Raw genomic sequence first — 17,352 nt, 5'->3', positions numbered from 1 at the left:
GGACTGGCTTTGTGTGTTTCACAGTCTTGCTTTCAGGAAGGTATCATCTGTGGACTGTGATTAAGGAATCACTATGCATTTTAGGAAGGTTTCTCTTATACCAAGCAGAATTATTTTTAATTAAAGAAAAATCATGAACTATTCTTTCGCTCCTCATATTTCAATATCCATGTACAAACTGTAACATTTTCTTTTTCACTGTGCATTACTATTGATTTTAGTATAATTTAGTTTGCTTTTCTAAGTACTTACATTTATAGTTTAAAACAGAAATTCATAAATGAAAAGTACAAAAACAAATGTTCATTCCCTTAAGAGTACAATTAATATTTAACGTACATAAAAGATGATGTAATTGACCTAATGTAAACAGTATACAGAGACATTTACTTTGCCCTTCACACTTTGCAAGCATTAATATTTGTGTTGATATCTGATTTTTCTTTCTCAAACTAAAGACAAAACTCTGTGTGATACATTTATATTCTTTAGGTTTTTATGGACAAATATAATTTGTTAGAATAATTATTCGTAACTTATAACATTTAAATCATACAAATTCCCCTGATCCTTAGTTGCATCATGTAATAATAAGAATGGAGTGAAGCCAGTACTTTAATTTTGCCCAAACTAAATGCTCTAAAATCTCTTAATATTTTCATGTATTATTTTAAATGGCACAAAAGCCTTTTTTGTGACATTTAAAGAATTTAATGTAACATATTGATAAACATATACAATTAAATCATCTTCAAACTGTGAACTCACATGGGAATATAGTTTTCCCTAAATATGCTCACTTTTATGCATAAGTTATTTTAAAAATTATTTCATCAACCTAATATCTCAGTATATGTATCAAATATTTATAATATGTATAGAGATATAGACAATCAATCCGTTTCTGTTGTAATTCTAGGCACATTAATAATAACGCCTTTTCTTACTGCTTTGCTGGCTCATTGAGCTTCTTCTGGTACACTTTAAATGTGTTGTGAATTGTAAATGACCCTGTAAGACTTGCTCTACTTAAAATTCTAACTTCTTTCTTTTCTTTTTTGGTTAAAGCTATTATATTCTTCATGTTAATTGTTGTTTCATATGTTTCTTTCTCCTGTCACACTGTGAAATCAAGTCCTGTGTATTTCGTGACCTCCTACTAAGAGAGTGTTAATCAGTGCTTCTACATAACTAAATAGAATGGCAGAGGAGATTGTATAGGGTTTTTCCTTAAAAAATTGTCAAAAGTTATATGTTGTGCCCAGATCGTGACCCTCAGAGAGACTACCAAAGACGAGCATGCTGGAATGCAAAAGCAAGGTTTAATTCTGGATATACAAGCCTAGGCAGGGACTTCGTCCAATACATCCAACACAGTGGAGGCTGGAGGAAGCAGCCGCCTGTCTGCAAGCTCAGTTTTTAAAAAAAAAAAAAAAATCACAAAGTTACATCATTTAGGGGTGCTAGTACGGGTACAATTCTGATTGGCTCGCTTCTAGGGGCTTTCGAGAAATCATGGCTTAATCTTACTTCTAAGGGAGTGGTTGCCCACCACCATTTCTCATTGGCTGCCCTCAGGTGGGGGCATTTCTGTGGTCAGTTACCTGGAAACCAGGGAGAGGACATTCCATAGTCTGGCAGGCATTACCTCGTGACTATCTTACTTTTACACTTCCTGGTTTCTGGAATCTGAACTGACTGGTTTCAGTAACTAATGGCCTGTTCCCAAAAGGAGAAATCTTAGGCCTTAATTTTAGGGTGAAAGCATTTTGGTCTTATTTCTAAGATGGCTCATTTTGGTCTCACATTATATAAACATGGAACCAGTCAAATGGCTCAAATGGTAAATGTATTTGCCACCGAGCCTGATAACATGAATTCAGTCCCAGAACCTATGGTAGAAGGAGAAAACCCGCTCCCACAAGTCATCGTGAGACCTCCACATGATTATCATGGCTTACACACACACACACACACACACACACACACACACATACACACACTTACACACGCATACTTACACACAGAAACACACACCTCTCATATGTATGTCTACACACTAAAAAAATAAATACAAAAAGCTAAAAATTGCTAATATAAATACTACATATTATGGGCCCTTTAATTCCAGTCATTTTAGTTCAAAACTACTATATTTTTCCATTCAACGACTTACATTGACATCGTACTTTCTATACTTGAAGACGGATATTTTAGTTTTATGGAAATATAACACACAATGTCCAAAGATCCACATTTTATTTTTCAAAAAACATATAAATTCAATTAGCTTTCATGATATACAAGTTAGTGTAAAAACAACCTAGTTTTCCTTCCCAAGACTTTTTACTTTCCTACTTTATGTTATTATACAAACTTTTAATATTTTATGAAACTTTTAGTAATTTCTAAAACATACTTAGTATATTGGTAAACATGGACTAGATTAGTTGATTAAAGACTGGCTAATACTATTTTATTGACAAGTATCTATACTGTTATTGTAGATTCTATCCTGATGACTTCATAAAGTCTAAATTCCAATGACTCACCAGGTTAGACCCAGATGTATTTGAGTGTTATTTACCAGATTTATTTCAATTAATGCAATATGTTAAATTTGTTGCATAAAATAATTACTAAAAATGTCATGCTGAGCCATGAACCTTGGGACAGAAAAATCTCTAAATGTGGAAATAAAAGGAGTCAGTATCTTGCTTCACCATGAATCCTTAATGACAGAACATTTAGAAGCAGGTTACTAATTTTGATTATTCTGACTTAAATAAGGGATGGAAGGCAGGAGAGAAATGGAGAAAACAAGAAGAGAGAAAAGAGAAAACAAGAGAAAAAGGTAGAGTGACAGAGGAAGACTGGGGGAAACAAGGGAGAGACAGGAAAGGAAGAAAGAGGGACGGTACATGAAGGAAACAAGGAAAGGAAGGAAGTGAGGAGGCGGAAGGAAGTTCATCTATTTTATCACATGAACTGGAAGGTTGTGTTATACTAAAATATATCTTTGCTTTAGAAGTGACAGAAAGATCCCATGATTTAGTATAGTTAGTTGTATAACCTTGAACTGTGCAGACACGGGCCAGGGCATTATTTTTGAAGAATAAAGTAAGAAAGGAGCAGGATTTTGAGACTGAAAAGCTTTAAGAATTGTACTTCCAATATCAAATGTAATAAAATTCACATAAATTAATAGGTAATTGTGTCTTCATTAGACATTAAGAGTTCTGCTTTCTTGTATTACATTTTGCTACAAAACCTTTAAAATTTGTCACAGAAATATATCTAGTACTGTAAGTACTCACTTGTTTTTAGCTTATTTAGAAACAGCACACCAACTTAGGTTGCAACAGTTCATGTGTATCAGAATTGTTTGTCATAATTATTGATGGGTAATTATAGAACAATCTGGTTATGGAGTAAAGAACCAGGACTAAGTTATTCATAATCTGAAACAACATTCTTGTGCCACAAGCAGTACACAGTGGGGAGTTAAAGTTGGAAGTGAAGAGTAACATAGGTTATGGTCTTATTACCATGTAAAGTAGTATTGGGATTGTATTTGTCTGGTTTACAGTAACCATGGTTACATTTCTGGAAGTAAATTGTTCTTAGTTTCATAGTTGAATTATTTACTTTGAAGTTTTTCTGAACATATTCTTTTGTAATTTAAAATATATATATATATATATGTATCTGGTTTAATTTGGGAGCATTTACTATTTGAATGAATATGACCAACTTTGAGAAAGTGTTCAATGATAATCTAATTACTGTAGATTATACTTAAGTCCCAATAACCTTATGTATTATAATCTATTTTTGAATCAGAATAATGTAATTTTGTTATTGAAGTCTAGTTTCAACTCTTAGTGTTGGACTGGGCTTCTGGGTATTTAATCCACTTTTTGTGTAACCTACTTCTGATAAGTGTTTACTTCTCGAATTATTACTAACAGTTTGCTAATTTTTAAATATAGGTAACGGGCTAGGAATTAGAATTGTTGGTGGTAAAGAAATCCCTGGACATAGTGGAGAAATTGGAGCCTATATTGCTAAGATTCTTCCTGGTGGAAGTGCAGAACACACGGGGAAACTTGTAGAAGGTAAGGATTAGAAACTCCGTGGTAAAACACAATGAATGTACTCATATTACATGTGTTTTATTTGTATGAAAATTAATGTGCAAATTTGTTTATATTTTGTATCACAAAATCTTGTAATTGATGGTGATGAAATTGTGGCATAGCAATGTTATAATATATTATGATGTAATAGGAAATGTACTCACAATAACATAATTTTACTTTCACTCACATTGCTCTTTTGGCAGTTTATTAGCTACTGGTATACTTTACTTAAAAACCCAATTAGTCAACATTTTTACTGATGGGTACTTTTTAAAACCTTTAATAATCTAGTTTAAAATTTTATTATCAAAAAGAAAAATCAGACTGAAAGCAGCTATGACAATGTAAAACAAAATTCAGTGGAAGCTAAGGTCAGGTCTCCAGCTACAGATGGCTCACAAACCAAATCCATCTGCCTCCTCTTCTTGTCAACAGTGTGTTTTGGAACATAGCCAGGATTGCTAACTTAGACAGGAACAGGCATGCTTTCCTGCTGCAATAGCAGGGACAGAGATTCCATGGTCAGTGACATCCACAATTCGCTTTACTTCAGAAATTTGCCAACATTTGTATGTGGTACTGTTTACTTTTAGATACTAGTCACCTCACTGTGGATATTTTAAAATAACATGTATTTCATCATCTTTACACAGTAAATTTATAGATGGGTTCTCAAAATACATTATGATGATAATTTTATTTTTCTATGAGATAGTGTAACCATTCTGAATACAAATTCTATAGCATATACATGCAATACTCATGAGCTATATATATATATTTATATAGCTATATATACATATAGCTCATGAGATTCAGTGATATTTTTTGTAGTGAGCATTTGTTTATCACAAAAATATTTGTAACCTCTCTACTTTATTCTAAATAAAGTATTTATTTGGAAAAAGTGTTTTAGTTTCACTTCTTGATTTAAATGGTGCCTGCTACTGCTTGACATCTTTAACTACTTTAAAATTGATTCACTGTCACTTTCAGTGAAATGTGTTGGAACCTACACACACGGGCCTTGCCTATTTTGATAAATTATTATTATAGAATTTACACACACTCTACACAAGATTTACTCATCAAGTGTGTGCTTGGGCCGTTGGTACAGCTCATTGAAGCAGCCTAAGGACAGCTCTTCCAGCTTCACATTCAGATCCACAACATGACTTTCAGTTGGTCGCGGCAGTTTAATGTGGAAAGAGCCAAATGCTATAAATTCACTCTCTCTTTTGGTTGATTATTTCTTTTTTTTATTATTTCTTTTGGAATGCCTTTATTTTACTCTCTCTCTCTCTCTCTCTCTCTCTCTCTCTCTCTCTCTCTCTCTCTCTCTGTGTATGTGTGTGTGTGTGTGTGTGTGTGTGTGTGCATTTCAGTATTTTGTTTGTCAATAGTCAATACCTATATGTCTAATTCATACATAGTATCTTGCACTTCAGCATTAACTTCTCAGAGAATACACTATACACCAGGTCTCAAAGACTTTCGGAGCAGTTGTGGCAGCTTTGATTTTTATTCTTTGTATGAAGTATTACTCAAATGCCAAACATATAGCACTAGAGGTTCTGTTATCATTTAATGTTAAAAAATTATTACGTCTTTGAAACCTATTTATTCAAGGCAATGAGGGTAATTTTCACAGTGTTTTAGATTTCTTTTCTAAGGAAAGAGTTTATGTGTGAATAAATGGGTCAATAGGTAGTAGATGACTTATTTCATTTACGTATATTTGTTCAGATAATTGAATTTCTTTGCTTAATGTGTTCAATATAAACTTAAGGACTGCTCATCTCTTCTAGATTTTGGCTCTCTGTATTTCTACATATCAAAGTATATACTGTAAGCCTTTATAGAATTGATATTGTCTTTCAGGTGTGATATGAGTGGCAACTTGTTCACAATATACATTTTAGGTCTAATGCTCTCCAGTGTTTGTCCACCTCTCCTGTGAAAGGCTTCTCAGGAACATCTGGGTACTATCATTTGGGATCTTTATATCTAGATCAATGATAATAAATCTTTTCATGTCACAATATCAATATCACCTTTATACAAATTTTATCCAGCTATTTTACTTGAGGAAGCTTAGTCAATAGCATCCCAACTTTAGAACGATAAATAATTCATAGCTTGTCTCTATAGTTCCTGTTTAAATTCCAAAATTTTCCATTTCCAGAATTCCCTCCATTTTGCTTTCATTGTAGTTTGTATTTCCATTTTCCGGTCTTGAGCAGTTTGTCTTGTCTTTTTTTTTTTTTTTTTAATTTGGTTTGGTTTTGTCTCTTTCAGCTGTTTGTTTATATTATCTTGGTTCTCTTTAGGGGATTTGTTCATTTCGTCTTTAAGAATTTCTATCATCTTCATATAGTTGGTTTTGAGGTCTTTTTCTTGGCTTCAGCTATCTTGGAATATTCAGGGCCTGGTGTGATAGGATAGCTGAACTGTGGTGGAGACATAATGCCCTGGCTGTTACTGATTGTGTTCTTACACTGGTGTCTAGGCATCTGGGTTTGGGATGAGCATAGGTCTAGGTGCTGATTTCTGATTTTTGTCTTTGTTGGGTGGGTGTTTTGTTCCTTAGTTTCTGTTTCCTCTCTGGGTTTTCAGAGAGAGAGTGATGGCTGTGTGCTGCCTGTTAAACTGGACTGCTCTGCTGGTGTGTTCACATGGAATGCCTGCTGGTATTGGAGGCTGTTTTTCTGCCAGACATGCCTGCTTGAGTTGGGGGCTAGACTACAGTGTTGAAGAGGAGGTTAGGAGGGGCAGATCTGTGGGATCCTCAGGAGATTTGGGCATGCAGAAGGAAGATGCAGCTGGAGATCTGTTGCAGAGATAGGGATGAGACTGAGAGACTGGCTCTGGAGTAACAGAGCCATCCTTTCAGTGCTGATTGAGTGACTTTATAAGCATATACCAAGCAAAAAGTAAAAGAATAAATGACAAGTAGCAGACAGATAGAAGAACATATCAAATTGGGCATTCAAATCATCCAGTAGAGAAAATTAGTGAAAGAAAATTGAGAGAACAAAAAAGGGTAAAATCATCAAATCTGGAGGCTTACAAACACCCAACAGAAACATTGTGAGGGAGCCACTTGAATTCAGCAAGCTGGAGAGTCCCGTGAGATCTCATGGAGAGTACCAGGCAGAGCAGAATGTTCCCTCCAAGTAAAATAACAAATAGCTGCAGATAAAGATTAAAACATCAAATGAGACGCTCACATCCAGCAGAAACCATCTAGGGAAGCTGAGCTGAGTTCCCGTTTGAGCTTTCTGTCCCTGGATGAGAATCCATAGCTGGACTTCCAGTTTCCCTTTCCCACAGCAGGCACTTTTGTATCACATGACAAACAGCAGGAACACCTGCTGGAAACACTTTAGCTTCTTGCTGTTTCAAGAACACAAGGATTTTACTCTTGAGTGTTTCTGTCCCAGTTGGGGTGGGGGAGCAACCCCTCCTCAGCTGAAGGGCATCAAAAGACACTTTTACAAGACATGTTGGAGTCTGAAAGCGGGGTGAGGCTCAGCCCTGCTTCAAGAGCCAGCTTCTCAGTGCGCTCAAACACCACATGGCAGGCAGTTTATCAATATAATATACATGACGAACAATACTAAACAGCCAAATATATTTTAATTTCTTCTCAAAAACTATCTGTACTATATTATTTTCTTAGGCTGATACACATGTACATAAACTTAATTATCAATTAAGCAAATTAGTACATACTTCACATTATATATAATTTATTTATTGGTGAAGAAATTTAAGATTTACTCAGCAAATTTCAAGGAAATAGTAGAGTAATGCCAACTACGCTCACTGTGAATGCTAGTTGCCCAAAATTATTTTTTTCTGTAACTGAAATATTCAATACATTGACCATCATCTCCCATTTCTTTCAGTCTCAGTCTCCTACTAATTCCATTCTCCTTCTGCTTTTAAGAATAATAAGAATATTAGAATCTTCCATTTAATGCGAAATATTGATTATGATATTTCTTACCAAAACTTCCTTTTTAATTATAGTTCTCCTCTTAACTCATTTATGTAGGACTTTAAAATAATATATCAAAAATGTTTGCAACAGTCTGTGCATTTAATCTACAAAATAATATTATGAAATAAAATTTATATTATCCTTTTGAGGATGCTCAGTGGAGATGATGACATTGCCACCTGTTCATAGCACCTATGTTTATTAGGAAACAATTTTCCTGGAATAAAGTGATGATATTCTGTGTTAAAATCCATTATCTGAGTAACAGAGTACATTTACATGGCATTAAAAAGAAATTGTTAAGAATATATGAATATGGGCTGGAGAGATGGCTCAGAGGTTAAGATTACTGCTTGCTCTTCCAAAGGTCCTGAGTTCAATTCCCAGCAACTACATGGTGGCTTACAACCATCTGTAATGAGATCTGGTGTCCTCTTCTGCGGGCATATGTGCAGACAGAACACTGTATACATAATAAATAAATCTTTAAAAAAAAAAGAATATATGAATATAAAAAAAGACATAACAACAGTTAGAGCCGTTAATGGTTCAACCTGGACACTTCAAGTGGAAGGGGTAACCATCTGGGTGTTTCATCACTTCTTTACCTTCCTTTGTCCATTCGGTTAACTATTCATCTCTGCATAATTCCCACACTCTTTTATTTGCTCTGTTTGTTTTAACTAGATGTCATTCTTCATATGTGATAGTTTTAATATGCTAATATCATTTAATTAGTCATTAGAAACATCCATCCTAGGCATATTAACAGAATCAACTAAGAAGTTCAATTATGAATTTTTTTTTTTTTTTTTTTTTTGGATTTTTGAGACAGGGTTTCTCTGTGTAGCTTTGGAGCCTTTGCTGAATCTCGCTCTATAGACCAGGCTGGCCTCAAACTCACAGAGATCCACCTGCCTCTGCCTCCTGAGTGCTGAGATTAAAGGTGTGCGCCACCACTGCCCGGCCCGAAATTTTTTTATATCTGAACTGAAATCTACTTAAAATGAGATAGTGACATTATGCAAATTACATATTTCCTGAGGTACATCAGATTATGCTAACATGCCCATTATCTTCTGCTGATCATTTAGTCACTTTCTGATTTATCTTACTCTAGTAATACACAGTGTTCTAAGACACTAGATTATAGTAATAAATTGGCTTTGGCATGTATATCAGTCTCCAAGAAATACTGGACCATAATAGTGGATTGTTTAAGTAATCATTGTGAACCAAAAGAAAAATTCTATCAGACAATCTCAAGGCTGGGACACAAATCATACCAAATTTTATCCCCTTATCTTCTCTGGTTGTGAAAGCATGGATTTGCAATATTCATACTGAAGTACAAAAAAAAAAATATGTTACTTTCTTTCTACAAATCAATTGTAATCAGTTCCAATTGTCTCTTCAACTGCTGGTAGGAAATTTCATTGCTTTTATTAATTAGTGTTTTTCTATGTTTTTATATTTTTATTTAAAAAAATTTCTTTCCTTTTACATACCAAACCCTGTTCCACTTCCCTCCCCTTCTCCCGTTCTGCCCCCACCTACCCCCATCCTACCCTCATCACCTCCTCATAGAGGGTAAGGCCTCCCTTGGGTAGTGAACACAGGCTGACATACCAAGTTGGGGCCAGACCTAGCTTCTCCTCCTTGCATCAAGGCTAAGTAAAGCATCACAACCATAATTGGTGTTTTTTGTCATATATTCAGTAAAAAAAAAAAAAAATCCAGTTAGAGATTGTACATTCTAGAACATTGAGAATAATCCACAGTACTGAGAATGCCCTGTCAAAGCCAAAGCACGTCTTCCAGGATAGGTGACTTCCTTACTGTGCCCTTGTGTTGACAAGATTTCTGGATACAATGGAAGCCATAGAACTTAAGGACATCTTGTAGCAATTTTTCTTTGAGGTAGTGCCATCTTCCACGGACCACACAAGCAAACAGAATGATAGTTCCTAATGCTTTTGAAAAGCTCAACCACAATATCTTTGCTAAAACTGATTCCCTACTTTAAGTTCATGAATCTTTCCTGTGTGGTTTACTTTCCATCAGATAATAGGATTGTATCCTATCAGCATTGTATAATAACAGCATGCTTAGACAAGGGTGATACTTGCTTCTCTCTAGCAGAGGGACAAAAAAGAGATGAGGAACTCCATCAACCTTGCTCCTTTCATTGCTGACCCTAAAATCATATAGCACATATCAGGTTCCTGTTTATTCACTAATATCTTCAGTTTTTAAATGTCTGCAACTTTAATTAATATTGTATAAGTAATAATCTCTAAATTATCTTGCTTTATTATAATTAAAATGACATCATAAATAATTTGTATATTTTGTGCCAAGTTTATAGATTTGATTATCTGTTGTATTCAGTAGAGCTAAATGTAGTATTAGTAAGCATAAACTGAAAGTATTTTCCTACTTACTAATACTAGCATTGACCTAGAAGATTGTTGAAGGTTATATTTGTATACAGCCAGTAACTGTATCATTTTATGCAAATAATTTAAGCTCTTCTGTGTCTTTTTTCATAATAGATTAAACTAGAACATCTGTCTGAAGGGATTTACTCATTTTCTAACACTAGTCTAAAACCTTATGCCAGTTTCTAATTGATAATATATTCCATTTACCTAATACTTCAGTAAGATTTTTAAATTAATTTTAAGGTACCATACTACTGGATTTCATTACGGCACTTGCACACATATGTGTCATTATGCTCTGTTCTAATCCACCCCTCTACCACAATTCCCTCCCCAGTGACCTATGTGCCTTTCTTACTGGTCCCTTCCTTCCCCAAACTGTCTTCCCTTCTGTTTCATGTCATATTACCCTGTCCTTTCCATTATTCCTTTCTTAAGATGTCTCACTCCCCTGATGGCCCCGGTGATTTACTGATTTTATAAGTTTGAACAGTAAATTATCACTGTTGCGCATTTGGAAAAAGTTAAGACTTTGTCTTGGTTTTTATGCCGGTAGCGGGTGTACTAGGCACTGTCTGTGGATATCATTGTAGTGTCATCTGTGAAGTCTCTATTTGACAGATCACTTAAAATATATCTTGATATAACTTAAATACATGAAAATATTAATGTTTGCTTTTAATTCTAAGTAGTAAACATGATTTGCAGACATAGTATTTTTTTGGAAATTTTCTACAATCTAGTAAAAGATGTACTTTAAGATTGAAAATACATCTGAATCATTAAATGCTAAAATAATACTCTATGGAATACCTGCAAATGTAAGTTTTTCCAAAAGGTTTTGTGCATATTAGTTAGTTAACATAAATTGGCTTGTAGAGTTTCACAGTTGACAAATGTATCATGTATCTTTGAGTGTGGTAGTACAGTACTTTCTGCTTCAATTTTTTCTCAAGTTGGATATCTGTGTTTGGGAGTTTTTGGACTTCCAAATGTATTTAAAATTCTATCTCTTCTGTGAACAGTGCCTTTGATATTTAATAGAAGTTGCTTTGAGTCTGCAGGAGAATTTGGAAACATCAACATTTTTTAACATCATTGATCCTTGAAGACTGTGGCTATATAATTATATTTCCAATTCTTTGTGTCCTTATCAATGGCTTTCATAACTGCTTTATACTTTTTATTCTAAAGATCTTTCACATAATTAAATAAATTTATTTCTGGCTACTTTATTCTTTAAATTTTGTAACATTATAAAAGAGTTTGCTTTCCTGATTTCTATTTCAGTTAATACACTGTCATTATAGCAATGCTACTGAGTGTTGTATGTTGACCCTGTATCTTGCAACTTTACTACATTTATCGGTCTTAAATCACTATTTGGTAATGTATTTGTGCTTCTGTAGTTGTAAGCAGTGTGCAAGCAGTGAGAGTTTGACTGCTACCCCCGAGTCCCAGTGCCTTTCCTGTCTTTCTCTTGCATGACTGCCTGAACTGGCATTTAAAGACCTACGCTGAGTAAAGATGCTGGACGTGCGCATCCTTGTTCTATTCCAGATCATAAAGAGAATTGTTCAGTCTTTCCCAGTCATTATAATACTAACCATTGGCTTATTGTAAATATATTAAATCGTGATGGCATATTTTTCTTCTATACCAAGGTTATTCTTAATTTTATGAAGTCTATTAAAATAGTATAAAATGTTCTTTATGTATCTACTGGGATGATTCTATGGTTATTATCCTTCATTTTGTTTGTGTGATAAGTCAAATACATTGGTTTGAAATCACATGATATTTAACTCATAGTTCTACATATATTTTATAAAATGAATACAAGTTGTATTCCATTCTTTTTCAGGAAGTGAGGGACATTGGAATGGGAAGTATTAAATAACTATGCTGAAAGTAGTGACCTTTTCATTGTATAGCAGCATGGGTACCATACCAAGACAAAGGACGTGCAGAATATTTTTAACTTTTGCCACAGCACTGACTAACATGAAAAAAGATGAGTGAAAAAGAAGTATAGATGTCTATCCTGGGACAAAGCAGAGCTCAGAGTTAGAAGCACCACATACATGTAGTGGCAAGAATACGGGCAGCCATGTTACTGACAATAGAAAATGTGTTTTCCTTCATTATAACGAGAAACATTCTTTATTTCACTAGATAATTAAGTTTTGTCAGTGTTCCCTTTGTTCCAAAATGTGAAAACCTGAACAGGTCAACATGATAGAAAAAACAGACCTCTGACTATTTCCATGGAATATGATTCTGTAGAAATGTAAGGGGTAATAATATCTGAATTATTATGGCACTAATTTTTCAATTCAGAATAAATGTAGGTTTTTCTCCTAGCTCTAAAGATGTTTTGCTTTCTGCTTTCCCTGTGCTGAGTTATTCTTAGAGTCAACGTCTTTTATATAATGCTCTTATTTTCTGTGTACAACAGCTGGGATTGTTGAAATAAACCTAAGACCCATCTGAAGATAAAGTTTTCTTGGAGTAAGTTATAGAAAAGTCTTTCTCTGTGTTACTGTGAGCCTTTTGATGGACTTTTTCTGTTACTCCACTCTAGTATAAAGGCATTTCCTTCACTTAATTGCAACTGGTATCATGCCTCCCAATGTATATTATGCCATTAAAATTAATGACACAACCGTACAATATTTACAATTTCCCATTGAGCCAGTGCTGAAGTAAGCAATAGGGAATTACAGAGTGTGAAACATATTAAAGATGTAATTGATCAGTAATTACCATTTTTCATTTACTATATAATGGCATACAGACATTTTCTCTAGGGTAAAGCTGATAACATTCAAAAATATTTGGGTACCTTATTGGATGATTTTCAGCTACGTATATCCATCTCATATAGCTGTATTTTATGGCCATGTGAATCATGTCAAATATGCGCTCTTCAGTTATTTTGACAACTCACAAAATGAACCAAAAACACTGGATATAAAATGTTTAAATATTAAGTATATTACTATTTCCTTTTTGCATAAAATTATCTTTTCAGAAAGATTGCATAAGTGAAATGCCTTGCTCAGGCAAGAAGAGTACATAATTTATTAGATTCAGTGAAAAATGAAAAAGGCGATTTTCAAGATGACAGCAGAGCATGGGGCCTTTCTGAATACAGAGCCTGTACTATTGCACAAAGCTGACCTTCCTACAGCATTCTTGCTGTTCTCTTCAGAAACATCTGCCACGTAGTGAAGTGGAAGACATAAAGCACAGTCTGACTTATCTGGGCAAAAATCAAGAGCAGAGCGTCATCAGGAAATCCTAGGACTTTTTACCACTCCATTCCATAAAGGAATAGGGAAGTCAATATCTAAAGCTAATGGTTGCAATTACTTGTTTGTTTATTCAATATGGTTTTCTTTATAGAAGTGTGAACAGAATGCATGTGTTTGGTAAGAACTGATCGGTTTTTTTAAAACGAAGTTTGCATGTTGTCTTAAACATATATTATACATTCAGGTAAGTTCATATCCGAATACATGATGTTTTGGAGAACATTGAGCTGATGTTCTCTGAAATGGTGTGCTGATTTGTCTTTTAAAAGCACAGGAAGTCTTTTGTGCCCTGTGAACTAAGACTGAAGATAGATAGCACACATGTTTGATTTTATACTCAAATTTGTCTTTTCAGGGATGCAAGTGTTGGAATGGAATGGGATCCCCTTAACTTCTAAAACATATGAAGAAGTACAGAGCATCATTAACCAGCAAAGTGGGGAAGCAGAAATATGTGTAAGACTGTGAGTTTTTCCCCATCTTTCTGTTTCCATTTTTTGGCTCTTCATGTCTCCTTTGATTTAAAATTGTTAAGGTGGAACCTTTGCCAGTCAGCAAGAGTTTCAGCATGAGAAAACAAAGTGAATACAAGGTTGCTGGCCTTCTTGTGCTCTGCATCAAAGGCTAGGGTGTAGCCGAGACTCCGGCAACTGCTTCTTTTGTGTCACGGCCTCCCTCGTGCTTTTAAAATACGCTCCGCTTGAAAGAAGGCCAGAACCCAATGTGCGTCATATTTTGAAGTGACTTGCATTTAATCCATAAAGATTTCACCTTAAATGATCATTTTTATCAGCTTTGACTTTTAACAACATGGCTAATATGTACTGGGTTAGCAGGGTGAGCATGCCTGGGAGCCGCCTTACATCATAACCCACTTCTCATTGACCTCCTGAGAAGAAAATCCAGGCAGATGGCAAAAGGTACCTTTGCTTTCAGCCTTCCTCAATGTCTTTCTTAATAATCTGTCTTAATTTTTAGGGACCTCAATATGTTGTCAGATTCTGAAAATCCCCAGCACCTGGAACTTCATGAGCCACCAAAAGCTGGTAGGTGACAGCAGTCTGACTTCACCCATGGGTGAAGAGGAAGACACAGGGGTAGCCTGTTAGACATAGTACAGAGAGAATCCCATGGGTGAAGAGGAAAACACAGGGGTAGCCTGTTAGACATAGTACAGAGAGAATCCCATGGGTGAAGAGGAAAACACAGGGGTAGCCTGTTTGACATAGTACAGAGAGAATCCCATGGGTGAAGAGGAAAACACAGGGGTAGCCTGTTAGACATAGTACAGAGAGAATCCCATGGGTGAAGAGGAAAACACAGGGGTAGCCTGTTAGACATAGTACAGAGAGAATCCCATGGGTGAAGAGGAAAACACAGGGGTAGCCTGTTAGACATAGTACAGAGAGAATCCCATGAGTGAAGAGGAAAACACAGGGGTAGCCTGTTAGACATAGTACAGAGAGAATCCCATGGGTGAAAAGGAAAACACAGGGGTAGCCTGTTAGACATAGTACAGAGAGAATTATAGATTTCTATATAGATGTGTGTGATTCTGAATGATATGAAAAGTGTTTTAGTTACATTATTAGCATCTTGGGAAACATATTGCATCTTTAACTGTTTGAGTAGGCAAGAAAACGGTATTAAATATGTACTATATGAGTTCATGTTTTAAATTTGTTAAATGTGAATTCATCCTGTAAAGGAAATCCATGGAGCAATTTCTTTTTAATAATAATAATAATGCAGTTTTCAGTTACTACTTTTTTTTTCAGCACAACTTGGCCTTTGTTATTGTCATTACAGTGATATTAGGAAGTCTAGGTTATTGAAATAAATAGACCAGGTCCAACAGAGAATGGAGTGTGTGTATGTGTGACACACACACACATATTCTGTGAAATTTCTTCCATAAAGAACAAAATATGGAACATTTAGAAGAGAGAAAATATGTATCCATACAAATTCTTGGGGGATAAAATAGGGTATTTTGTCATTCCCAGAGTTCACTCAATAAAATATTCAAAGTATTTTTTCTGAAAACGTAATAGAACTTCAAATTCTCATTGTAATTCATCATTATAACACTCCTATCTGGGCCTTCTAGATTTCCCTAAAAATAGATACATAAATTTTTCCATAGAGAACATTTGATTTTAAAATTTTAACTTAATATTTAAATAATGTGGTGTCATTACCTAGAACTCCAGCAAGTGTGCTGTCACAATATGGCCGACATATGGACCCAAGACATAAAGCCTTTTGTTTTGTTCTAGTGGATAAGGCAAAATCCCCAGGGGTTGATCCCAAGCAGTTGGCGGCCGAGCTGCAGAAGGTCTCACTCCAGCAGTCACCGCTGGTCATGTCGTCAGTCGTGGAGAAAGGATCTCATGCTCACTCAGGTCCCACATCAGCAGGATCCAGTTCTGTTCCCAGCCCTGGGCAGCCAGGATCACCCTCTGTGAGCAAAAAGAAGCATGGCAGCAGCAAGGTGAGACGTGCCCCGTGTCACGGCAAGTGGCCACTTCCGGCTCTTTAATCTTGTGATGTGTCATATCCTAAGGATCTACTGAAACAGATATTTCCCTTTTCTGATTGGGCCAGATAGAAAATCACATCTTAAGACACTTCCGTTTTTAGAAAGACAACTTTGAACAATGTGGTACTTCATGATTTTGATGTGCAGCAGGTGGTCATTGTTCCACAAATCTTAGTTTCCTTCCATATAGAACATTAGCTTTATGACCTTTTGAAAACAAAAGATACATATTCTGCTAGATTTTTCTCAGTAAAAGTACAAGGAGATTGAAATAACTTAAGTCAAAAAGGAGGAAAAACAGCAGCAGCACAGGACCACCCTTCTGAATGTCATTCCGTTCTAACTCATGGGTTGCTCTGCATGTGCACGTCTTTACGGGAAACACTTCCAGTTCTCATTTCTGAAAGTTGCTGGGACCATGCACTAGTGCTTCAACCTAGAAAAGCAGGCGACAATTCAGTGTCACTTTTCTGACATGTCACTCTCCTATTTAAGAGGCATTCCTGCTACCTGAATGTCCACTGTGCCATCTCTCCTAGGGTCCTATGCTATTCATTCTAAAAAAACCTAGAAAGGACATTGGTTTCCTTTCTTAGAAATTATGGATGGCATGATGCTGTTGTGTCTGTCCTGATGTCCTTGTAATCAGTGTTGCATTTATGAACCTTCCACTCCAGCTTATGCTCCACAGCCACTGTCCACAACCATCCAGTTTCAGGCGTCATGCTCTACCAGAGTACAAAGATGGAAAAATCCCTTCCTTGTCATTGCAAGGAAACCAGTAGTTCTGAATCGTGTTCCCAGTTCACCAGATTTGGCACAGCACCATATGGGAATGTGTTAGAATTGCATTTTTTACACAGACTTGACTATTTCAAAAACTGTGCGAATTGAGCTCAGG

The 17,352-nt window shown here is 35.5% G+C and overlaps 1 protein-coding gene across 2 annotated transcripts in view; it reads left to right on the top strand.

Annotated features, from left to right (window-relative positions):
• The window catches only part of Pclo (piccolo presynaptic cytomatrix protein), an 83,158-nt gene that overhangs the window by 36,759 nt on the left and 29,047 nt on the right, over positions 1 to 17,352 (top strand). For both annotated transcript variants that reach the window (XM_059257267.1, XM_059257265.1), the window contains exons 4-7: positions 3,993 to 4,118; positions 14,265 to 14,373; positions 14,888 to 14,955; positions 16,189 to 16,403. In XM_059257267.1, coding sequence (XP_059113250.1) covers positions 3,993 to 4,118; positions 14,265 to 14,373; positions 14,888 to 14,955; positions 16,189 to 16,403 — 518 coding nt within the window. The remainder of the gene's footprint in view (positions 1 to 3,992; positions 4,119 to 14,264; positions 14,374 to 14,887; positions 14,956 to 16,188; positions 16,404 to 17,352) is intronic.

Source organism: Peromyscus eremicus, chromosome 3, assembly GCF_949786415.1.
Source record: "Peromyscus eremicus chromosome 3, PerEre_H2_v1, whole genome shotgun sequence".
Classification (NCBI taxonomy): Eukaryota; Metazoa; Chordata; class Mammalia; order Rodentia; family Cricetidae; genus Peromyscus; species Peromyscus eremicus.
The sequence above is the reverse complement of the archived record's forward strand: the minus strand, read 5'-3'. Positions and strand labels throughout refer to the sequence as shown.